The sequence below is a fragment of the Plecotus auritus genome (genome assembly GCF_963455305.1).
Source record: "Plecotus auritus genome assembly, chromosome: 4".
Taxonomy (NCBI): Eukaryota; Metazoa; Chordata; class Mammalia; order Chiroptera; family Vespertilionidae; genus Plecotus; species Plecotus auritus.
Genome location: NC_137775.1, coordinates 9,224,412 through 9,241,887, shown reverse-complemented (window position 1 = coordinate 9,241,887; position 17,476 = coordinate 9,224,412). Strand labels below are relative to the sequence as shown.

At 39.6% G+C, this 17,476-nt stretch overlaps 1 protein-coding gene across 3 annotated transcripts in view; it reads left to right on the top strand.

The window, feature by feature from the left end:
- Positions 1 to 17,476, top strand: part of ESR1 (estrogen receptor 1) — a gene marked incomplete at its 5' end in the record, with an annotated part of 210,033 nt that overhangs the window by 57,694 nt on the left and 134,863 nt on the right. For 2 of the 3 annotated variants that reach the window (XM_080663604.1, XM_080663606.1), the window contains one exon: positions 6,201 to 6,317. In XM_080663604.1, the coding sequence (XP_080519730.1) occupies positions 6,201 to 6,317 (117 nt within the window). The remainder of the gene's footprint in view (positions 1 to 6,200; positions 6,318 to 17,476) is intronic. The other variant, XM_080663605.1, reaches the window with a different exon arrangement.

Sequence of the window (17,476 nt, the reverse complement as noted above, 5' to 3'; positions counted from 1 at the left end):
TTTGATTTCTTTTTAAGGCTGAATAAAATTCCATTTGATGTATGTACCACATGTTATCATCTATCTTGTTGACTATAGTGAATAGTGGAGTGATGTACATGGGTGTACAGATATCTGTTGGAGCCTCTGCCTTTAATTCTTTTGGGCATATAGCCAAAAGTGGAATTTCTGGATCATATGATCTCCAACTTCATTTTGACATGACTCCCACGCTTCAGAATAGCCTACGGGGTACTTGTTTGTTGGCATGCTACTAAAATCCCCAACACAGCATGCTTAAAATTGTTCCACCTCTTCTTTCCACCCCTCTCAAATCAGATCCTTTTTCTGATGAATATTAAGAACAATTTTTAAGATACCCTGGCACAAACCACCAGAATCTTTGACTTCCTCCTCCTCCTCTAGTCCTTAAAATCTGGCAAAGCTATTTCAAGCTTTTTCACATCTTCTCTCTGCCTTGCCTACTTTACTACTACTCGGAGATGATTAGTGCATATTTTGGTATGAATTTTTTTGTTGTTGGCTTAACTTTGAATACTTTTAATCCTTCATTTTTAATGAAAATAATACACTCCCATTTTCATTAAAAAATCTTTTGAACTCTCATTTCTACAACAGATTCCCTACGAGTCTTCCTTTCCTTTTTGCTATTGGATCCCAACAACATTACTGTTTGGACCAGTTCTTCCGTTTTTCCAGACAACTCCCATAACACTCTTCCCTTGGACCATGGTAAATAAACATGTATGGCATGACCAAGATAAAGCATCCCTCATAAATTGGGGGTTGGATTAGATGGAGCTTGTGCAGGAAGCCAACTTGTTTCTCAGCGTGCAAGGGAGAGCAAGACTTCTGTTCCTCCGTACAATCATGTCCAAGAGAGTTGGACCTTCCGTTTCATCCCTGTGATCTAAGTCAACATTGATTGCCCACAGAATTCAATATTGATTTGGCCTTACACAGTATTTATCTTACAGATATGCTAGATAGAAAACAATGACATTGGCTCTATTAATTCTTCACTTTTCACTTCCTTATGCACGGGCTTCTTAAAAAGCAGAATACTCAGTGGACAAGCAATTGTAGACAATTATTGCCTCTGGAAAGAAGGTAACAGTTCCCTTTGGGCAAGTTGGGCCTTCCATATATGAAGGTTGTTAGGATGCATAAGAGTTTGACCGCTGCAATGAGGGAGACCTTGCTTCAAAACCCTTCTCTGCCACTTGCTTGCTGCGTGGCTTTGGACAGGGCTTATAGCTTTTATCATAGTTTTGCATCTGTAAGATGGAGATTAATATAATTTCTTCCTCAGAAAATTGCTGGATTAAATGAAAGAATCCACACATAACACAATACATTTAGTAGCCAACAGGGTCGGTTTTCTTAGCAGAGAGAATGTTGGTCAGCCTCTCTCATGCACTTGCCTCCCAGACAGGAAGTGAGCATAACGTCTGCTGGGAGCTCCTACTCAGGTCGGGGTGGTTAGTAGTTTATAGACCAGTGCTTTGAAAGTTCATGAGCAGATCCTCATTAATATCTCACTGCTGAGGCTCAAAACTATGTTTTGACATGTTTTCTAGACCTCAATACCTAAAGAAAAATATAACCTTTTCCCAATCAAACTAAAGAGTCACTGATTTCCTTTTGAGCAAATTTGTGTAGGGTCCTGTGATTTCATATTCAACCTAAAGCTGCATTTTATACACCATATACATACGTATTGATACTTAAAAGCAGAAAGAAATACAGATTTTGACATCTTTTTTGGCACCTTAAACTATTTGCATATAGCTCCTGCATACTTTGAACTCAAACAGGACTTAATTTTATGCAAATATTCAATGAGAACCCTTAATAAGAGACTGTGAAAGTAGCCAAGCAGGTATAAAAGAATAGGACTCTGAAAAAAAAATATTTTTGTTGGAAACTTCCAATGAAGCTTTTACATAGATTAAGTTAAATTGGCTTTTATTTGATTTGTGGGTGCTTAAACATTGGAGAGTTAATTTATCTTTAATTTGAGAATTCATTTTCATTTCCATGCCTTAAAAATCTGAACAGTTAGCTATATGCTCATATGTGCTTTAAGAAATGGCAAGTGTTTATTCCCTAACTAGAGGCCCGGTGCACAAAATTCATGCAGGGGATGTGTCCCTCAGCCCGGCCTGCACCCTCTCCAATCTGGGACCCCTCGGGGGATGTCTGACTGACGGTTTAGGCCCAATCCCTGTGGGACATCTCTCCCCCGCCCCGGTAGTCGGACATCCCTCTCACAATCCGGGACTGCTGGCTCCTAACCGCTCGCCTGCCTGCCTGCCTGATCACCCCTAACTGCCTCTGCCTAACTGATAGCCCCTAACTGCCTCTGCCTGCTGGCCTGATTGCCCCTAACCACTCCCCTGCTGGACTGATTGCCATCTAACTGATCCCTTGCTGGCCTGATTGCCCCTAACTGCTTGCTTCCCTGATGGCCTGATCACCCCTAACTGCCTCTGCCTCGGCCCCTGCCACCATGGCTTTGTCCAGAAGGAAGTCGGACATCTGGAAGATGTCCAGTCGACCCAGTCTAATTAGCATATTACCCTTTTATTAGTATAGATGGTGCAAAACCTTTTACTAGTTTTCATACTTGGCTTTTGGTCTAACCTCATGAAAGTCTCCTTCATTTTGATGCATACCTCCGTAATCCCCCAGAGTACTATGCCTCCCTTTATTGAGCTCATTTTAAAAAATAAGGGTTGCAGCATCAGATGGCATCCCCACCAGTAGTGCACAAGTGTTCCCTTTTCTCCACATCCTCACCTGTTAGTTTTAATTTGCTGTTTTTCATAGTTCTTTTGAATCTCTGAATATGGGTCATTGCTTATTTTTGTAACTAACAATGTAGAATTCCTCTGGGATGATAACAATGCAAAACAGCTGCTACTGAAAGAGGAAAAGAAGAAAAGGAGGGACATAAAGTCAAGAGAAGGAATCCCAGGGAAGCTTGGGAAAGAGCCATTGCCCCAGGAGCTGTGGGTTACCTGCTAATTTCTGCTCCCAGAGGTCTTCTCTCCCTACCCTTCAAGCTTCCTGCATGTTTCACTCTCTTTGCTCTCCACTTCCTATTATTCAAGCCCTACACTGGCCCAAAGGCTTTCAATATTTAATTTTTGGTGGATGAGAAAATAGTGATGATTTCTCCAAAACTTCACCTGAACCTCACATCTTGACTCCCAGCTTTTATGCTTCATCCAGGCCTCTGCGAAAGGAACTTTTGGGCCAACCTGGTCCCAGGCACCCAGAGTTCTTCAGTCTCTTCAGTAAAAGCGCTATATGTTTCATTAATACCTTTGCTTTTTAAAAAATTAATTCCATTTCCAGTGAAGGATTTTCTCATGCATTGTTTTCACGAAACCAAATAATGAATTTTAAAAAGAAGTTTCTTCTTGAACCCACTTAAATCAATTGCTTTAATAACATACCTCTACCGAGTTATGCTCATTAGGAAACAAAGATGTTTGTTGTTTTCCTTCTTCTGATGTAAGTTGAAGACTTACAAATAGTTGTTAATGGTGTTTGAGTAAGAAGACTTTGTTTTAATGGTATATGTCAATATGTAGCTATTAATTTTTCTTGTTGCCAATTTATAAATTCTAAATTTTATTGTGGTTCAGGCAGGAGAAAACTTAGCTTTGTCACAAGAAGTTTATATTAGGAACATGATTCTGTTGTTCATTTTGTTAAGGGATGAATTCAGTTGCACAAATCCAGAGAATTTATATTAGCTTGGGAATTCCATGTGGTCCTATAGCCAGCAGGCCTGGGACCCAATTTAGTTCTCTGATCTTCTGGCTTGCAAAACAGCTGGCTTTGGGAGAGAGAGTGAATCAAAGTAAATTTTGGTTCAAGTGATTATTAACTATTTTCTTCTGAAACTTAATATAAATTCATTTTCTTAGAGTTTATGTAAATCAACATGTACTGCATACAACACCATCGGAGACCAAACACTAAGTTTCTTTGAGGTGTCAGAAGAATACACTTTCTGCTTAGTGTTGACATCTGCCCATGTAAATTTGTTTCTGGTTTTATTATTCCCTCAATTTGGCCCTCTTGATAAGGATAATCAAATGCCTGGATATTTGAGGCAGTATGTGGTCTCTTACTAAAGTTACAAGTTTATAACCCTGCTGTAGTTGACTGGTTCCTGGTAAGCATTTGAAGAATGAGATGTTAACCTGATCAGGTGCCTGTTTATACAATGACTTTTATCATATATCTGAAGATGGAGAACCAAGTTTTATGAGACAAACACTTCTTATAAAGTCCGCAGTCCACTCTCTTCTAATTGGGTCGGACCCTTATGCTGAATAAAGAACAAAGAGTTCTGTGGTTCAAACATTTCACTACATGTTGCCCTTTGTAAACAGGAAAATAGAGACTTAAGGAGAGACTCAATTAGAGGGTGGAATATATATCCCCCTCCCTTTTTTTTTCAAATGGGAAACACATTTAAAAATAGTAACCTATCATCTGCTTACTCTAAATTCAGGATATGTCCCAAGAGGTATAAGGATTTAGACTTATATAAATGGACTTCTTTGTAAAAACATGCCAGTGTTTAGTCATTTGTGAAGTTTAATATTCTGCATGCTATACACCAGATTTGTTTTGATGGATAAAGAAATAGAAGTGATTTCTAAATTTTGGAACAGAAACTTCATGTAGGCAATTAGATAATGCACCCAGAGCTCCCAAAAGAGGGCTGGACTGGGAGCATATACTGGTGAGTCATCTGCCTTTAATGACGGTGGAAACCATAGGTGTGGGAGAGATTATTTCATGGGAGAATATTAAGTAGTAAAAGGAGAAGAGGGCCTGACACTGAGCCGTGTGCAAGTTTGGCTTCACGTTGGGTGGTGAATCTGCAAACAACATGGGAAGCCACAGCCTGAGGGGCAGAGAAACTCTGGGAGAGTTGTGTTTTTTTTTGTTTTGTTTTGTTTTTTTGTTTGTTTTTTTTGTGATGGAAGCCAAAGGACAAGAAAAAATCATGTTTCAGGAGGAAGGGAGGAACCATTTGATGCTTCTGATCAAGTATAATGTTGACTGAAAATATCTTTTTAAGTAAGCAATGACAGTCATTGGTGATATCAGAGAAGCTGCTTTCATGGGCCAACTAAAGTGGAACACAGATTGGCATGGGTTGAGCTGTGCAGGAGAGGGGAGGAAACAGGATTCCTGGAGTGTAGACATCTCTGAGGATTTGAACTGCCAATGAGGGGCAGAATATAATATGGAAGTTCGACAGTGATGTGGGATCGAGGGAGACCTTTTTGTGGGACAGACTTGCATGTGATAAAAGCCAATGAGAAAGAAGCATTTGAGCAAGAGAGATTCAAAAACCAAGAGAGAAAAGTAAGAGATTAATAATAAAGTAATAGTAATAACAAAAATAGTATTTATTGAGTTCTCACTATATCTGGGACACTGTGTTATGTGTTCTGACATTGAATTCTTAGAATAATGTTATGTGGTGGGTACCATTCTTTTCTGTAGGTTAAAGAGAAGGAAAAGGAGACCTGGACATGGTTACTGGCTTGTTCAGTGTCCTCCTAATAGTAAGTGATGGACTAACTTTCCAACTGAAGGACTGAACTTTGCCAACACCCAGCTCACCACCCCAACTTGAATTTAGGTGTCCAGGCTGCATTTGAATACCTACTTAAAGATTCTTTAAGTTGTGTTTAAGAATGCCACTTTGAAACTCTCTGAAAGTTCTAAGTTTTATTTTAATAATAATTTAATCTAGTGGACCTGGTCAAAAAAACTAAACTAAACTAAAAACAAAAACAAAAACAAAAAACAAAAAAAAGACTATCTGCTGAAACTATCTAACCTTGTGAGTGTATGTAAAACATCATGCCCCCAAATATAAGCTGTGTGACCTGACGGTGATTTGCCCAAAGAACTCCCCAAGTACTTGGCTGAGGCAGAAATTAAGTCTAGGAGGTTTTTGGGTTTTGTTTTTTTTGTTTGTTTGTTTGTTTGTTTGTTTTTTAACACAAAAGGACTGAAAAAGGATAATGGACTGAGCTAACAACATAGTAAGGCCAAGCAAGTGATATGAAAACATCCTCCAGACAGCTTCACTTGTAGATTCTGACTGGCTATGTTTCCTGAAAAAAATATTAATTCTGTCCTCTTGCTTTTACTAGGACATAATGACTACATGTGTCCGGCTACCAACCAATGCACAATTGATAAAAACAGGAGGAAGAGCTGTCAGGCCTGCCGACTACGCAAGTGCTACGAAGTCGGCATGATGAAAGGTGGTAGGTACCTTCGACGCAGGGTGCCCCTCCCAGTGGATGTCTGTGTCTGCCACCCCGTGCTGGCTCTTTCTATTCCAATAACCACGGGAGTTTAGTGTTTTCTCTTTTAATACGTTTTTTTTCCCTATTCTTATTTTTCTTTGCAACAAAAGTATTTCTATAATACATTTTATTTAAAAAATAGGAAACGGAACTGGAAATGCTGTGTTTAATAAGACCATTTTGTGTTTTATAGTTTAAATGTAAATAATTAATATTTTAAAGAAAGGTGTATGGGAGGTGGTGGTAGAAGGAAAGAAAGACTGCTCAGGGAGTTATTCTAGAAAGATTCTTTCCATACTGTTTATATCGCTAATGCTAGAAAATTATATTGGAGAATAAACTTTTCGTAAACTGAGACTTGTAAATGTGAAAGCTAAATAGCTAATTTATAATCTTAACATGTCTTAGGGAATTTGAGTTTCAATCAAAAGGCAGCTTTTTCCTTTAGAAGTTGAGTCATTCACCAACTCCCATAACCTCAGCACCTAGAGTTGGGAGCCTTGAAATGAGTACTGAGCACTGACCAAACACAAGGCCCTCAGAATCTGCACCTGTGTGCTTGTGGCTGTGGGTGTTGTGTATGTGTGGTTTTCTGTCCCCTCCGGTCTCCAATCTTCCAGTGCTTTTTATTTATTTATTTTTTTAACAGGAATCCAGCGCTGATTGACTTTGCATTTTAGGAATCTAGTCTTGAAGAACAGTGCTTCTAGTCTTGCATAGCCTTCAAAATACAGGGAAAGAACAAATAGGAAGTTTGTAAATTAAAGTCATGGGTGCATTTAGTGTTTCAGGATGATACCAAGGGTGGCGGATGGATGACGGGCTCCCTGCTGATCACAATGGGGAAAAGCTCTCTGAAGGAGACAATACTTGGGATGAGTTAAGGACAACAAAGTTGCAATGAAAAAGAATAGTGACTATGCAGATAGAGGGCAGCTAACCGTTAGCCCATTATTACTTGGAAGGAGAACAAAAACCAAGGGTGGAAATCAGGAAGAAGGTGTGCCTGATTGTTAAGAAACTTACCAACAAAGATTCTTGAGTTCCATTGTCAGAAACCTGCCAGGTTGAGGTTGTGAATACAGCATCTGCAACCAGTTCTCTTGAGGAACAGATGAAATGTTGAAGTCATGTCTTGGGTGAGGTGTGACTATATGTCTTGAATGTCTGAGAAAGCAGCTTGAATTTAAAGGGTAATTAATCTCAAGAATTTAACAGCCCCATTAAGAAAACGATACTTTGAGTCATAAATGGATTAAACATTTAAGGAATTCATCTTTCTTTGTATGGCTGGAGAATTAGTCAGGCTTAATTAAACTCACAAACAGCTTTTTAAAGTAACTTGATAAGTGACAGGAATATAACAGCTACTCGTAAAAAGTTTAATTTGAAACAGTGGGGTCCAGGTTGAATATTCTTTGGTGCTAGTAGGTAGATTAAGCCCAGTCTGGTCGATTCTCTCTGAAAGCTGAAATAATCAAAGTGTGAATATGTCCAAAACATTTTTTCTTCCAGGGTACTCATACATTGACCCCACTTCATAAAAAATTCTGTTTTTTCCTAATTAATACCCTGATACAGTCTGGCTGCATAAGTATAAATTATGAATACTCATTTTTAATTTAACAAAAATTTTAATATGCAAAGACATAATAAAAGTCTTCCCACTGTTTTTAAATAGAACTCTAGATAATTTAACTGCACAAAGCCAGTCTGTGTGTCTATACATATAATTGTACATGTATTTTGTATCTGTAAAATATCTATCTGTATTAGTTTGCTACCATTTTAGTCCACTAGGTCTATCATCTGGGCAGCTTAAACACAGAAATTAATTTTTTCTAAACATCAATAAAAATATTGAATCTCTACCCATGACATCAAATCTTTAGTTTCAGATAAAAGAAAGAACCACATACCTACCCCCAACTTAATGGCAAGGCTGAATAAATTCATTGAAGTGCCCTAAGGGTTTGCTAGAGTGCCTGATTTACTTACACGAAGACATTATTTTATCTGTTAGGATGCCTACCAATGAGCCTTACTCCGACAATCCCTTTTAATAGTGCAATTTGTTTCATCCACACATCCCACAGCACTCTCAATCTCTCAACCCTTCTCTGCTTCTTTATTTTTTCTATTGCATTTCCACCCTCCAAAACATTCTATCGTTAACTTTTAGACTATGTTTATCGATTGATGTCTGTAAGCTCCAGATGGGAGTTTACACACAAATAAAGCATGCTCCCACATTTTGTTCAGTGATGTACTGCAAGCCCTTAGATCAGTGCCTGCGTGTAACAGGCAGTCAGTACCAGATGTGGCATGAACTAACAGAATGAGGGAGCAAGAGTGAAAGTACACTATAAGTGCTACACTATGAATAATAGGTTGAGAATCATGAGTCCTGTTCTGATTAAGGCAAAATATGTGCTTGGGAGTTAAAACTTGTATAGCAGTTAGCTTTCCCTGCATAACAGAGCCTCACCTCAAAATCTTAATGGTGTACAACAGTAAGGATATTATTCATATGTCCGGGGATCAGCGAGGAGGCTGCTGAGATTGGCGGGCTTGCTCACATGTCTGAGGTCAGCTGGCTGGTTCAGCCAGAGCGGCTGGGATGACTGGGTTTGGCTTCTCATACCTCTCATCCAGCAGACTAGTCCAGGCATGTTCCCAGGATAATGGCAGAGGCACTAAGAGACCAAGCCCCGAATCACAAGCCCATTTGAAAGACGCCCTCGCTCACATCATCTGGTGATAGACAATGGGCCAAAACAGGCCCACTGGCTGAGTTCTCAGTCTGTGTGAGAGGGGGCTTCAGAGTCAGGTGGCAAAGGCTGGAAAATTGGGGCCATTTTTATAATCTATCACAACCTGAAATCTCTGCTTTTCAGATTTTGGACTAAAACGTTTATAGACAGAGTGCCAGGGGCTCTTACATGTAGAAGGGACCTCTGGCTTCATTTACTCTTGTCCCTGTCAGTGTAGGAATCTTCTATGTAGCATTCCGACAGCTTTTGTTGGCGTGCTGAATACAAATATGTGTTTTTATTTTCATGCCTCTCTCATGTATATGATGAGTGGACACAATAAGGCGGGAAAACCCAGGAAGAGATGTGGGCCAGTACTTCTGGAAAAATACAGGCTGGTTTCAGAGATGCTGGGTTTCACTGAGCTATCCAGATGTGGGTTTTGTGTATGCACGTGTATATTGCAATGGCTTACGAATGCAGATTAAAACACAATCAACTGTAAGGCTACGTTACGTTCACTGCATATACAAAACTAACCAACAGACATTGCTGATCATGAACTTATTTTTATTTGTTGTAGTTAGAATTCTGATTTAATTTTTCATACTGAAGTAATTGGATTGCTTATGGAGAGGTCACTTTGGTTCTTGTCTGCCTCTGTTTTTCAGCTCATTGTTCTTGTCCACTTACTTTCCCAAGGATGACCATGTCTCACATTGAATGATGACAGTTTCTTAAGGCCTGGCAAACATTTCAGAACGGGTCTTTCTTGTTCCTATCATTTGCTTTTGCGAAAGTAAATTGTTCTTGAAATGGCGTAAAGACCATTTCTGTGGATAGAACTTTAAAAAAATGCAGAATTTGCTTTTGCCGGTGAGGCTCAGTGGATAGGGCCTTGGGCCTAGGACTGAAGGGTTCCAGGTTCAGTTCCAGTCTAGGGCACGCACCTTGGTTGCAGGCTCCATCCCTGGCCCTGGTCGGGGCATGTGCAGGAGGCAACCAGTTGAGGTGTCTCTCTCACATCAATGTTTCTGTCTGTCTCTCCCCGTCCCTTCCACTCTCTCTAAAAGTCATTGGAAAAATATCCTCGATTGAGGATTAACAACAACAACAACAAAGGCAGAACTTTGCTGGCAGTAATTGTATGAATGAATTGTGGCTTTTGGATTCTGTAATCCTGAGACTTTATGAATTCTCATGTATTTAATTTTTGTTTCAATGATTGTGGTTGGGATAATAAATGGTGTCTAGAGCCGAAAAGAACGTAAAGGTCACCTTGTCCACCTCTTTGTTTTTCAGCTCATTGTTCTTGTCCAACTTATGCAGCTAGTTAGCAGCTCGGACAAGAAGCCAAGACTCCTAACTCTTGGTTCGGTGCTCTTTTCATTGTATTGTATGACCTCAGTGATTTAGATCATCACGAAAGATAGCAACATGCACAAATAAGATATTCATATCACATAGACCCAAATTATGACTTAGGAACAATTACTGTGGACACAAAATATGACTATTTAACAAAAACACGAAGCAACACACTTGGCTTAGTTACTCAGCAGAAGTACCAAAAAACATTTATATGAAAAGGGTGATGGATAGTTTAAAAAGAATTGCTGAATATTTAATTACTTTATATTGCTTAATATTTAATATTAAAAAAAACAGTTTTTTCCTCTTCAGGCCAAAGGTTTTCACTATCTTTAGATAATAATTTCAATAATGTTGTAAAGCCTGTTTTCTCTTTTAATTATTTAGACCAGTGGTCGGCAAACTGCGGCTCGCGAGCCACATGCGGCTCTTTGGCCCCTTGAGTGTGGCTCTTCCACAAAATACCATGGCCTGGGCGAGTCTATTTTGAAGAAGTGGCTTTAGAAGAAGTTTAAGTTTAAAAAATTTGGCTCTCAAAAGAAATTTCAATTGTTGTACTGTTGATAGTTGGCTCTGTTGACTAATGAGTTTGCCAACCAGTGGTTTAGACTATTCTGGTATTAAAAAAAAAGGTAACTTTGTCAGGTTGAAGGAATCCTGGCTAACGGTCAAGTGTATGAGTCTGGCTCTTCCAAGGGCCCTTGGCCAGAGGACTCAATTTTTGTGAACTGTCTTTTCACATCTGAAAAATATGGGTTTAGGATTCAGTGGTCTCAAAAGCATCTTTCAAATCTTAAATTTTATGTGTTTTTTTTTTTTAATTCAAACTTGTCTCATCAGAGTATTGTATAAGGTTGATATGTTTAAAAAATTATGTTTTATGATACAAGTTCAGATTACTTATGGAAAGATCAGAATCTAAAGTTAAAGGTAGTTTCTGGATATAAGAAACAACCTCAGCAGTTATTATACTTATATTTCCAGCCAAATTTGTAGAGCAGCTAGCAACTGCAAACACCTGTTGGAATGGGCAACTATAAATCTATTCTCTGCATTAATTAGCATGGAAAAGGAATCTCTTCTGAGGGGGGGAGTGTCACAAAAAGTAGTTTGATGTTAATAGTGATATGAGCAGATGGCTATAATATCATTATAAATTATTTAGCCATATAAAAGAAAGAATTAAAAAAAAAGTTTGTTGAGATCTGACTTTGAGAAGATAACTAAGCTTTCTGTTATTAGAAATGTCATAGTCATGCCTAAGATTTGAGTCCCAGGAGCTGGGGAAACTTGCTAATTTCTACATTGTGGCACAGAGAAAGAAAGAAGCTAAAAAGATAGTGTGAATTTGGACAGGTTCCTGAATAAATAGCACAAAAACCAGTCTGGTGATGTTTGCTTAAAACTTATCCAACACACTTGTGGCCAGACTTTTTGGAAATCACAGAAATATACTCCAGCCCTAAGAGAAATCCTAAGGTAAAGCATGGAGTTATATGTGGATAAATGTTCTGGTTACACCTAGAGGCAACATGTGCTTTAGTTTAAGGCTGACTGAACAAATAAAAATTTATGAGAAACATATACAATTATCCTTCAGTGTTTAGATCTTTAAAAGCTTGCTTTGAAAGACCAGTTATTATCACATTTCTTTTGTATTAACATTTTAGCCGTGTTATTTAGAAAATTTTACTTAACAAATGCCAGGCCAAGTCCAAACTTCACCTAAATCATTTAGAAAGTACCTTTCTTGAGCATTTGCCACGTGAAGGTGTTGGAGAGACAGGTTAAATGTGGTCACTGGCTGACCACAAAGTGCAGGCTACCTAATGATGGAAAGAGGCCATTCATGTAAAAAGATGACCAAGTCCCTTTGTTCCCTCAAGAGACCTAGGGTTAGAGTTGGCCTAGTGATTCCCGCTGTCTCAGCTCACCCACCCGTTTTAACCTTGCTGATATCAGTGCTCTCAGGGATCAAGCAAGCTCAAGTTCGCCAGCTGGCCCTTTATACTTCGTGGTTTCAACTTCTGGCTAGTTTGTTGAGGATATGTCTTGTTGACAAGTGAAGTCCTACCCACCCTAGATTTATTTCCCTCTCTTTATGGCTCCCATCTCATAGAATACATACCTGTGTGAAAACACCAACTGCCTCACCAGGCTATTCTGAGAAGCAAAGACATGAGTTATATTTGGATCATTACATATTGGTACACAGATGTTAGGTATCTATACTAATAAAAGGGTAATGTGCTAATTAGACCCGGTCGACCGGACATCTTCCGGATGTCCGACTTCCTTCTGGACAGTTAGGGGGTGGCCAGGCCAGCAGAGGGGAAGTTAGGGAGTGACCAGGCTGGCAGGGAGGTAGTTAGGGGGAGACCAGGCTGGCAGGGGGGCAATTAGGGGGCAAGCAGGCTGGCAGGGGGGCAGTTAGGGGGCGACCAGGCCGGCAGGGGACCAGTTAGGGAGCGATCAGGCCAGTAAGCAGAGGCAGTTAGGGGAGATCAGGCAGGCAGGCAGGCGAGTGGTTAGGAGCCAGTGGTCCCAGATTGTGAGAGTGATGTTTGACTGCTGGTTTAGGCCCGATCCCACAGGGACTAAACCGGCAGTCAGACATCCCCCAAGGGGTCCCTGATTGGAGAGGGTGCAGGCTGGGCTGATGGACCCCGCCCTGCGCACGAATTTCATGCACTGGGCCTCTAGTTATTATTCATATACAGTGGAGCATTGTGGTTGACTTTAGCTTTAGGACTCAGACCACCTGGGTTCAAATTTTAGCTCTGGCTAGAGATGCGTGTGTGTGACCTTGCACAAGAAACTTAATCTCTCCAGATCCCTGTTTTGAATTTATCAAATGAGGGTTATTATAGCATGTATAAACACCTACCTAATAAGAATTAATGTATAGCTTTCAGTATTATACTTAGCTTGCAGTAAATCCTCCATAAAAGTTTGTTATTATGGGTAATAAAGAGTAGATTTATAAAATGTCTGATCACTATGGTGTACACCTGAAACTAATATAACATTATATGCCAACTGTAATTGAAATATAAAAAATTAAAAGTAAGAGTACACTCAATTTTGGCCTTATGTACTTCATCTAATAAGTTCAATTTCATTGTAGTATTGTCATCATCACAATTAGTCCAGAATTATTAGGTAATTAGTTATGTTTTAAATTCAGTTTGGATACTCAGTTATGTATAAAACTAGAGGCCTGGTGCACGAAATTCGTGCACGGGGCTGTGTGTCCCTCAGCCCAGCCTGCACGCTCTCCAATCTGGGAGCCCTCAAAGGATGTCCTGGTAGGATCGGGCCTAAACAGGCAGTTGGACATTCCTCTCACAATCCAGGACTGCTGGCTCCCAACTGCTCACCTGCCTGCCTTCCTGATTGCCCCTAACTGCCCTCCCCTGCAGGCCTGGTCACCAAACTGCCCTTCCCTGTAGGCCTGGGTTCCCCCCAACTGCCCTCCCTTGCAGACCTGGTCCCTCCCAACTGCCCTCCCCTGCTGGCCTGATTGCCCACAACTGCCCTTCCTTGCAGGCTTGGTTCCTTCCAACTGCCCTCCCCTGCTGGCCATCTTGTGGCAGCCAGCTTGTGTCCACATGGGGGCAGCCATCTTGTGTGTTGGAGTGATGGTCAATTTGCATATTACTCTTTTATTAGATAGGATAGAGGCCTGGTACACAGGTGGGGGCTGGATGGTTTGTCCTGAAGGGTATCCCGGATCAGGGTGGGGGTTCCCTTGGGGCATGGGGTGGCCTGGGCGAGGGGCCTGTGATGGTTTGCAGGCCGGCCACGCCCCCGGTGACCCAAGCAGAGGCCCTGGTATCTGGGATTTATTTATCTTCTATAATTGAACTTTGTAGCCTTGAGTGGAGTCCAGAGCCAGCCAGGGTGTGCAGGAAGCTTGGCTTCCTCCATTGCTGGGGAAACCCAAGCCTCCTGCTCTCTCCATGGCTGCAGCCATCTTGGTTGGATTAATTTGCATACTCGCTCCTGATTGGCTGGTGGGCGTGGCTTGTGGGTATAGCAGAATTATGGTCAATTTGCATATTACTCTTTTATTAGATAAGATGTGGTACCTAGCCCCGAGGAACCTGCTATCCCTGGCATTGGAACTTCACCTTCCGAGCCACTTACTTCTTCAGGGTCTTTTTCCTAAGAAACCTTTGGCTGTAGCAGGCCGGTCTGCTCACTGACTACAGAACACACCTTGTCACTTTATGTCATCTTCAACCTGAAGCTTCATTGTTCTGTTTACTAAAAGCTGGTGTCTTTTACTCATTTAGACTCCCTGGAAGTCATCACATTTCCCCCTGAATACTATGATATTCTTTTCTGGTGTTAATCGGAAAGGCAGGTGAGTCACCGTGGGAGCCTCCGTGTTCATCCAGCTCCTGAGCTTTTTGAACCCCGCCAGCTTGAGGACAAACTGTGTGCATGGGTGTGTGGTCAGTTCCAGCTCTGAGAGAGCAGTTTCTGCCATCTTGGCTCTTTTTTTAACATTAAATTTAATTTTCTTTATTGATTGATTTTTTTATTTTTTAAGAGAGAGAGGAAGGGAGGAAGAGAGCATTGATTTGTTGTTCCACTTATTTATACATTAATTGGTTGATTCTTGCTTGTGCCCTGACCAGGGATCGAACCTGAAACCTTGGTGTATTGGACGATGCTCTAACCCAGTGGTCGGCAAACTCATTAGTCAGCAGAGCCAAATATCAACAGTACAACGATTGAAATTTCTTTTGAGAGCCAAATTTTTAAAACTTAAACTTCTTCTAACGCCACTTCTTCAAAATAGACTCACCCAGGCCGTGGTATTTTGTGGAAGAGCCACACTCAAGGGGCCAAAGAGCCGCATGTGGCTCGCGAGCCACAGTTTGCCGACCATGGCTCTAACCAATTGAGCTACTCAGCCAGGGCTTATCTTGGCTGCTGGACCTTAGCTCCCTTGAAGGACAGACATAGTCTTCAAGTCTGTTCTCTGCCTCACTTCCACTTCCAATCTTTGGCATGTCCCCATCTATAAGAAGTTTTGATTTTTGACATTTAGGCTACTTATCTGATTGCTCATTTTCTTATTGCTAGAATCTTAATTGTGTACTGACTTTGCTGTCACCTACCCTAGCTATACCAACCACTTAGCTGTGGCCTCCATTCTGCACCAGATCCCATCCCCGGCATGGCCTCTTGAGTGGTAGAGTGCCCAGGCCTGGTTGTGCTGTTCCACTAGCATGCGGCCAATGGCCTGGTGTTGCGTTTAATGTGTCATTGTTTACTAAACACTTAAATAAACGAGGTGAAGCATTTAGCTATGTGCCAGATAGAGTTTAGTCAAACTAGTAGCTTAGTATTGTATTTTAAATATCCGTTTATCTCATATCTATCCAATTGGACAATCCAAATGAAAATAAATGATTAAACTAGACACCATATTTTAAAAATCATAAGAAATCTAATTATTCTTTCTCCTCCAGGCATGTAACTTCGCTCCAGGAGTGAGCCATGTGTAAAAAAGCTCAATACCATTACTTTTTTATAGTGAATTTTGAAAAGTGTGTGTGTGTTTAATTATAAAATATTCCTAAAGGGAAGATTTTAGGGAAAGAAAAAAAATCGAGGACTATGAGATATTTCAGAAATGTTCTATGTTGGTAAAACAAGCAGAGAAGAATAAACCCAATCAACACTATATGACAATCAGTTTACTTAGTCAATTGAGGAAATTAAAAGTATAAGCTTTTTTATAAACAGATGACTGTTTTAAAGACAGTGTATTAATAAATGTTAATTTTGACTTAGGGAAGAAAATAATTTAAAATCCTACAATGGAAATGAAAAATACATAATTACCATTAAAAATAAATTGCTAGTGAATTTTATCTAGGACTCATGAAACATTTTTAATATTTAATGAAAATGAACTAGTCAAATGTACTGGATTAAAAAAATTCCCTAAGGAGACACAAAGAACAGCTCTGAATTTTTATGTCCCAATACTATAGCAACAGAATGCCAGCAGGAAAAATGTACAGAAACATCGGCTTTCTTTTTCTTATTGATTTTTCAGAATTCTTTATATCCTCTAATTTTAATTTATGTATTTTAAATAGATTAGTATATAGCTTGTCTTTGCTTTGCTTATGCTATCCTGTGTTTCATGAAAAATCTTAATTTTTGGAATTTATCATACTTTTTCTTTATCAGAACTCATTTGTGCTTTGAGTTCTGTTTCATAAATTCTTCCCTGCGTGGATACCATAAAGTAATTTATTTATATTCTGTTTTAAAAGTCTTATGGCTTTTCTTTTTCACATTTGACTACTTACTCCAGCTGAAAGGGGATTTTGGGTATGACATGAGGTATGAATATAATTTTATGTTTCCATCGGCATAAACAAAGTGTCCCAGAGCCATTAATTGAATGGCACAGTCTCCCCCCATTGATCTGTAACGCTACCTCTGTTAAACATGAGGTTCCTCTAAATGAGTGAATTGGATTCTGAGCTCTCTCGGCTGTTTCTTTCCTCTATGGGTTAATGCCTTCACTAATACCAGTTTTAATTTTCCTAACTTGGTAATTACTTTGACTTTATAATACTTCTTGTAAGGGAATTTGTTCGCCTTCAAAATTGTTTTGCTATTTATGGCTATTTTTACTTCCAAGGAATTTTAAAATCAATTTTTAATGAAATTTCATTGAATTTATAAATTAATTTAGGAAGGATTGACATCATTATGATAGCCTTCCAGCCCATTAACCTTATAGAACTTGTCATTTATTTTGTCTTTTTAAATGACTTTCAGTAACGTTTTTCATTTTCTCTAAAAGGTCTTGCATATTTAAAAATTATTCATAATTATCTCATTTTACTGATATTTGAAAGACATATCTTTTAAATATTACATGATCTGATTGTTTCAGATGTCAAATATTTTTAAAAATTTACAACTTTGGGATTACGTTACCTACTCATTTAATAT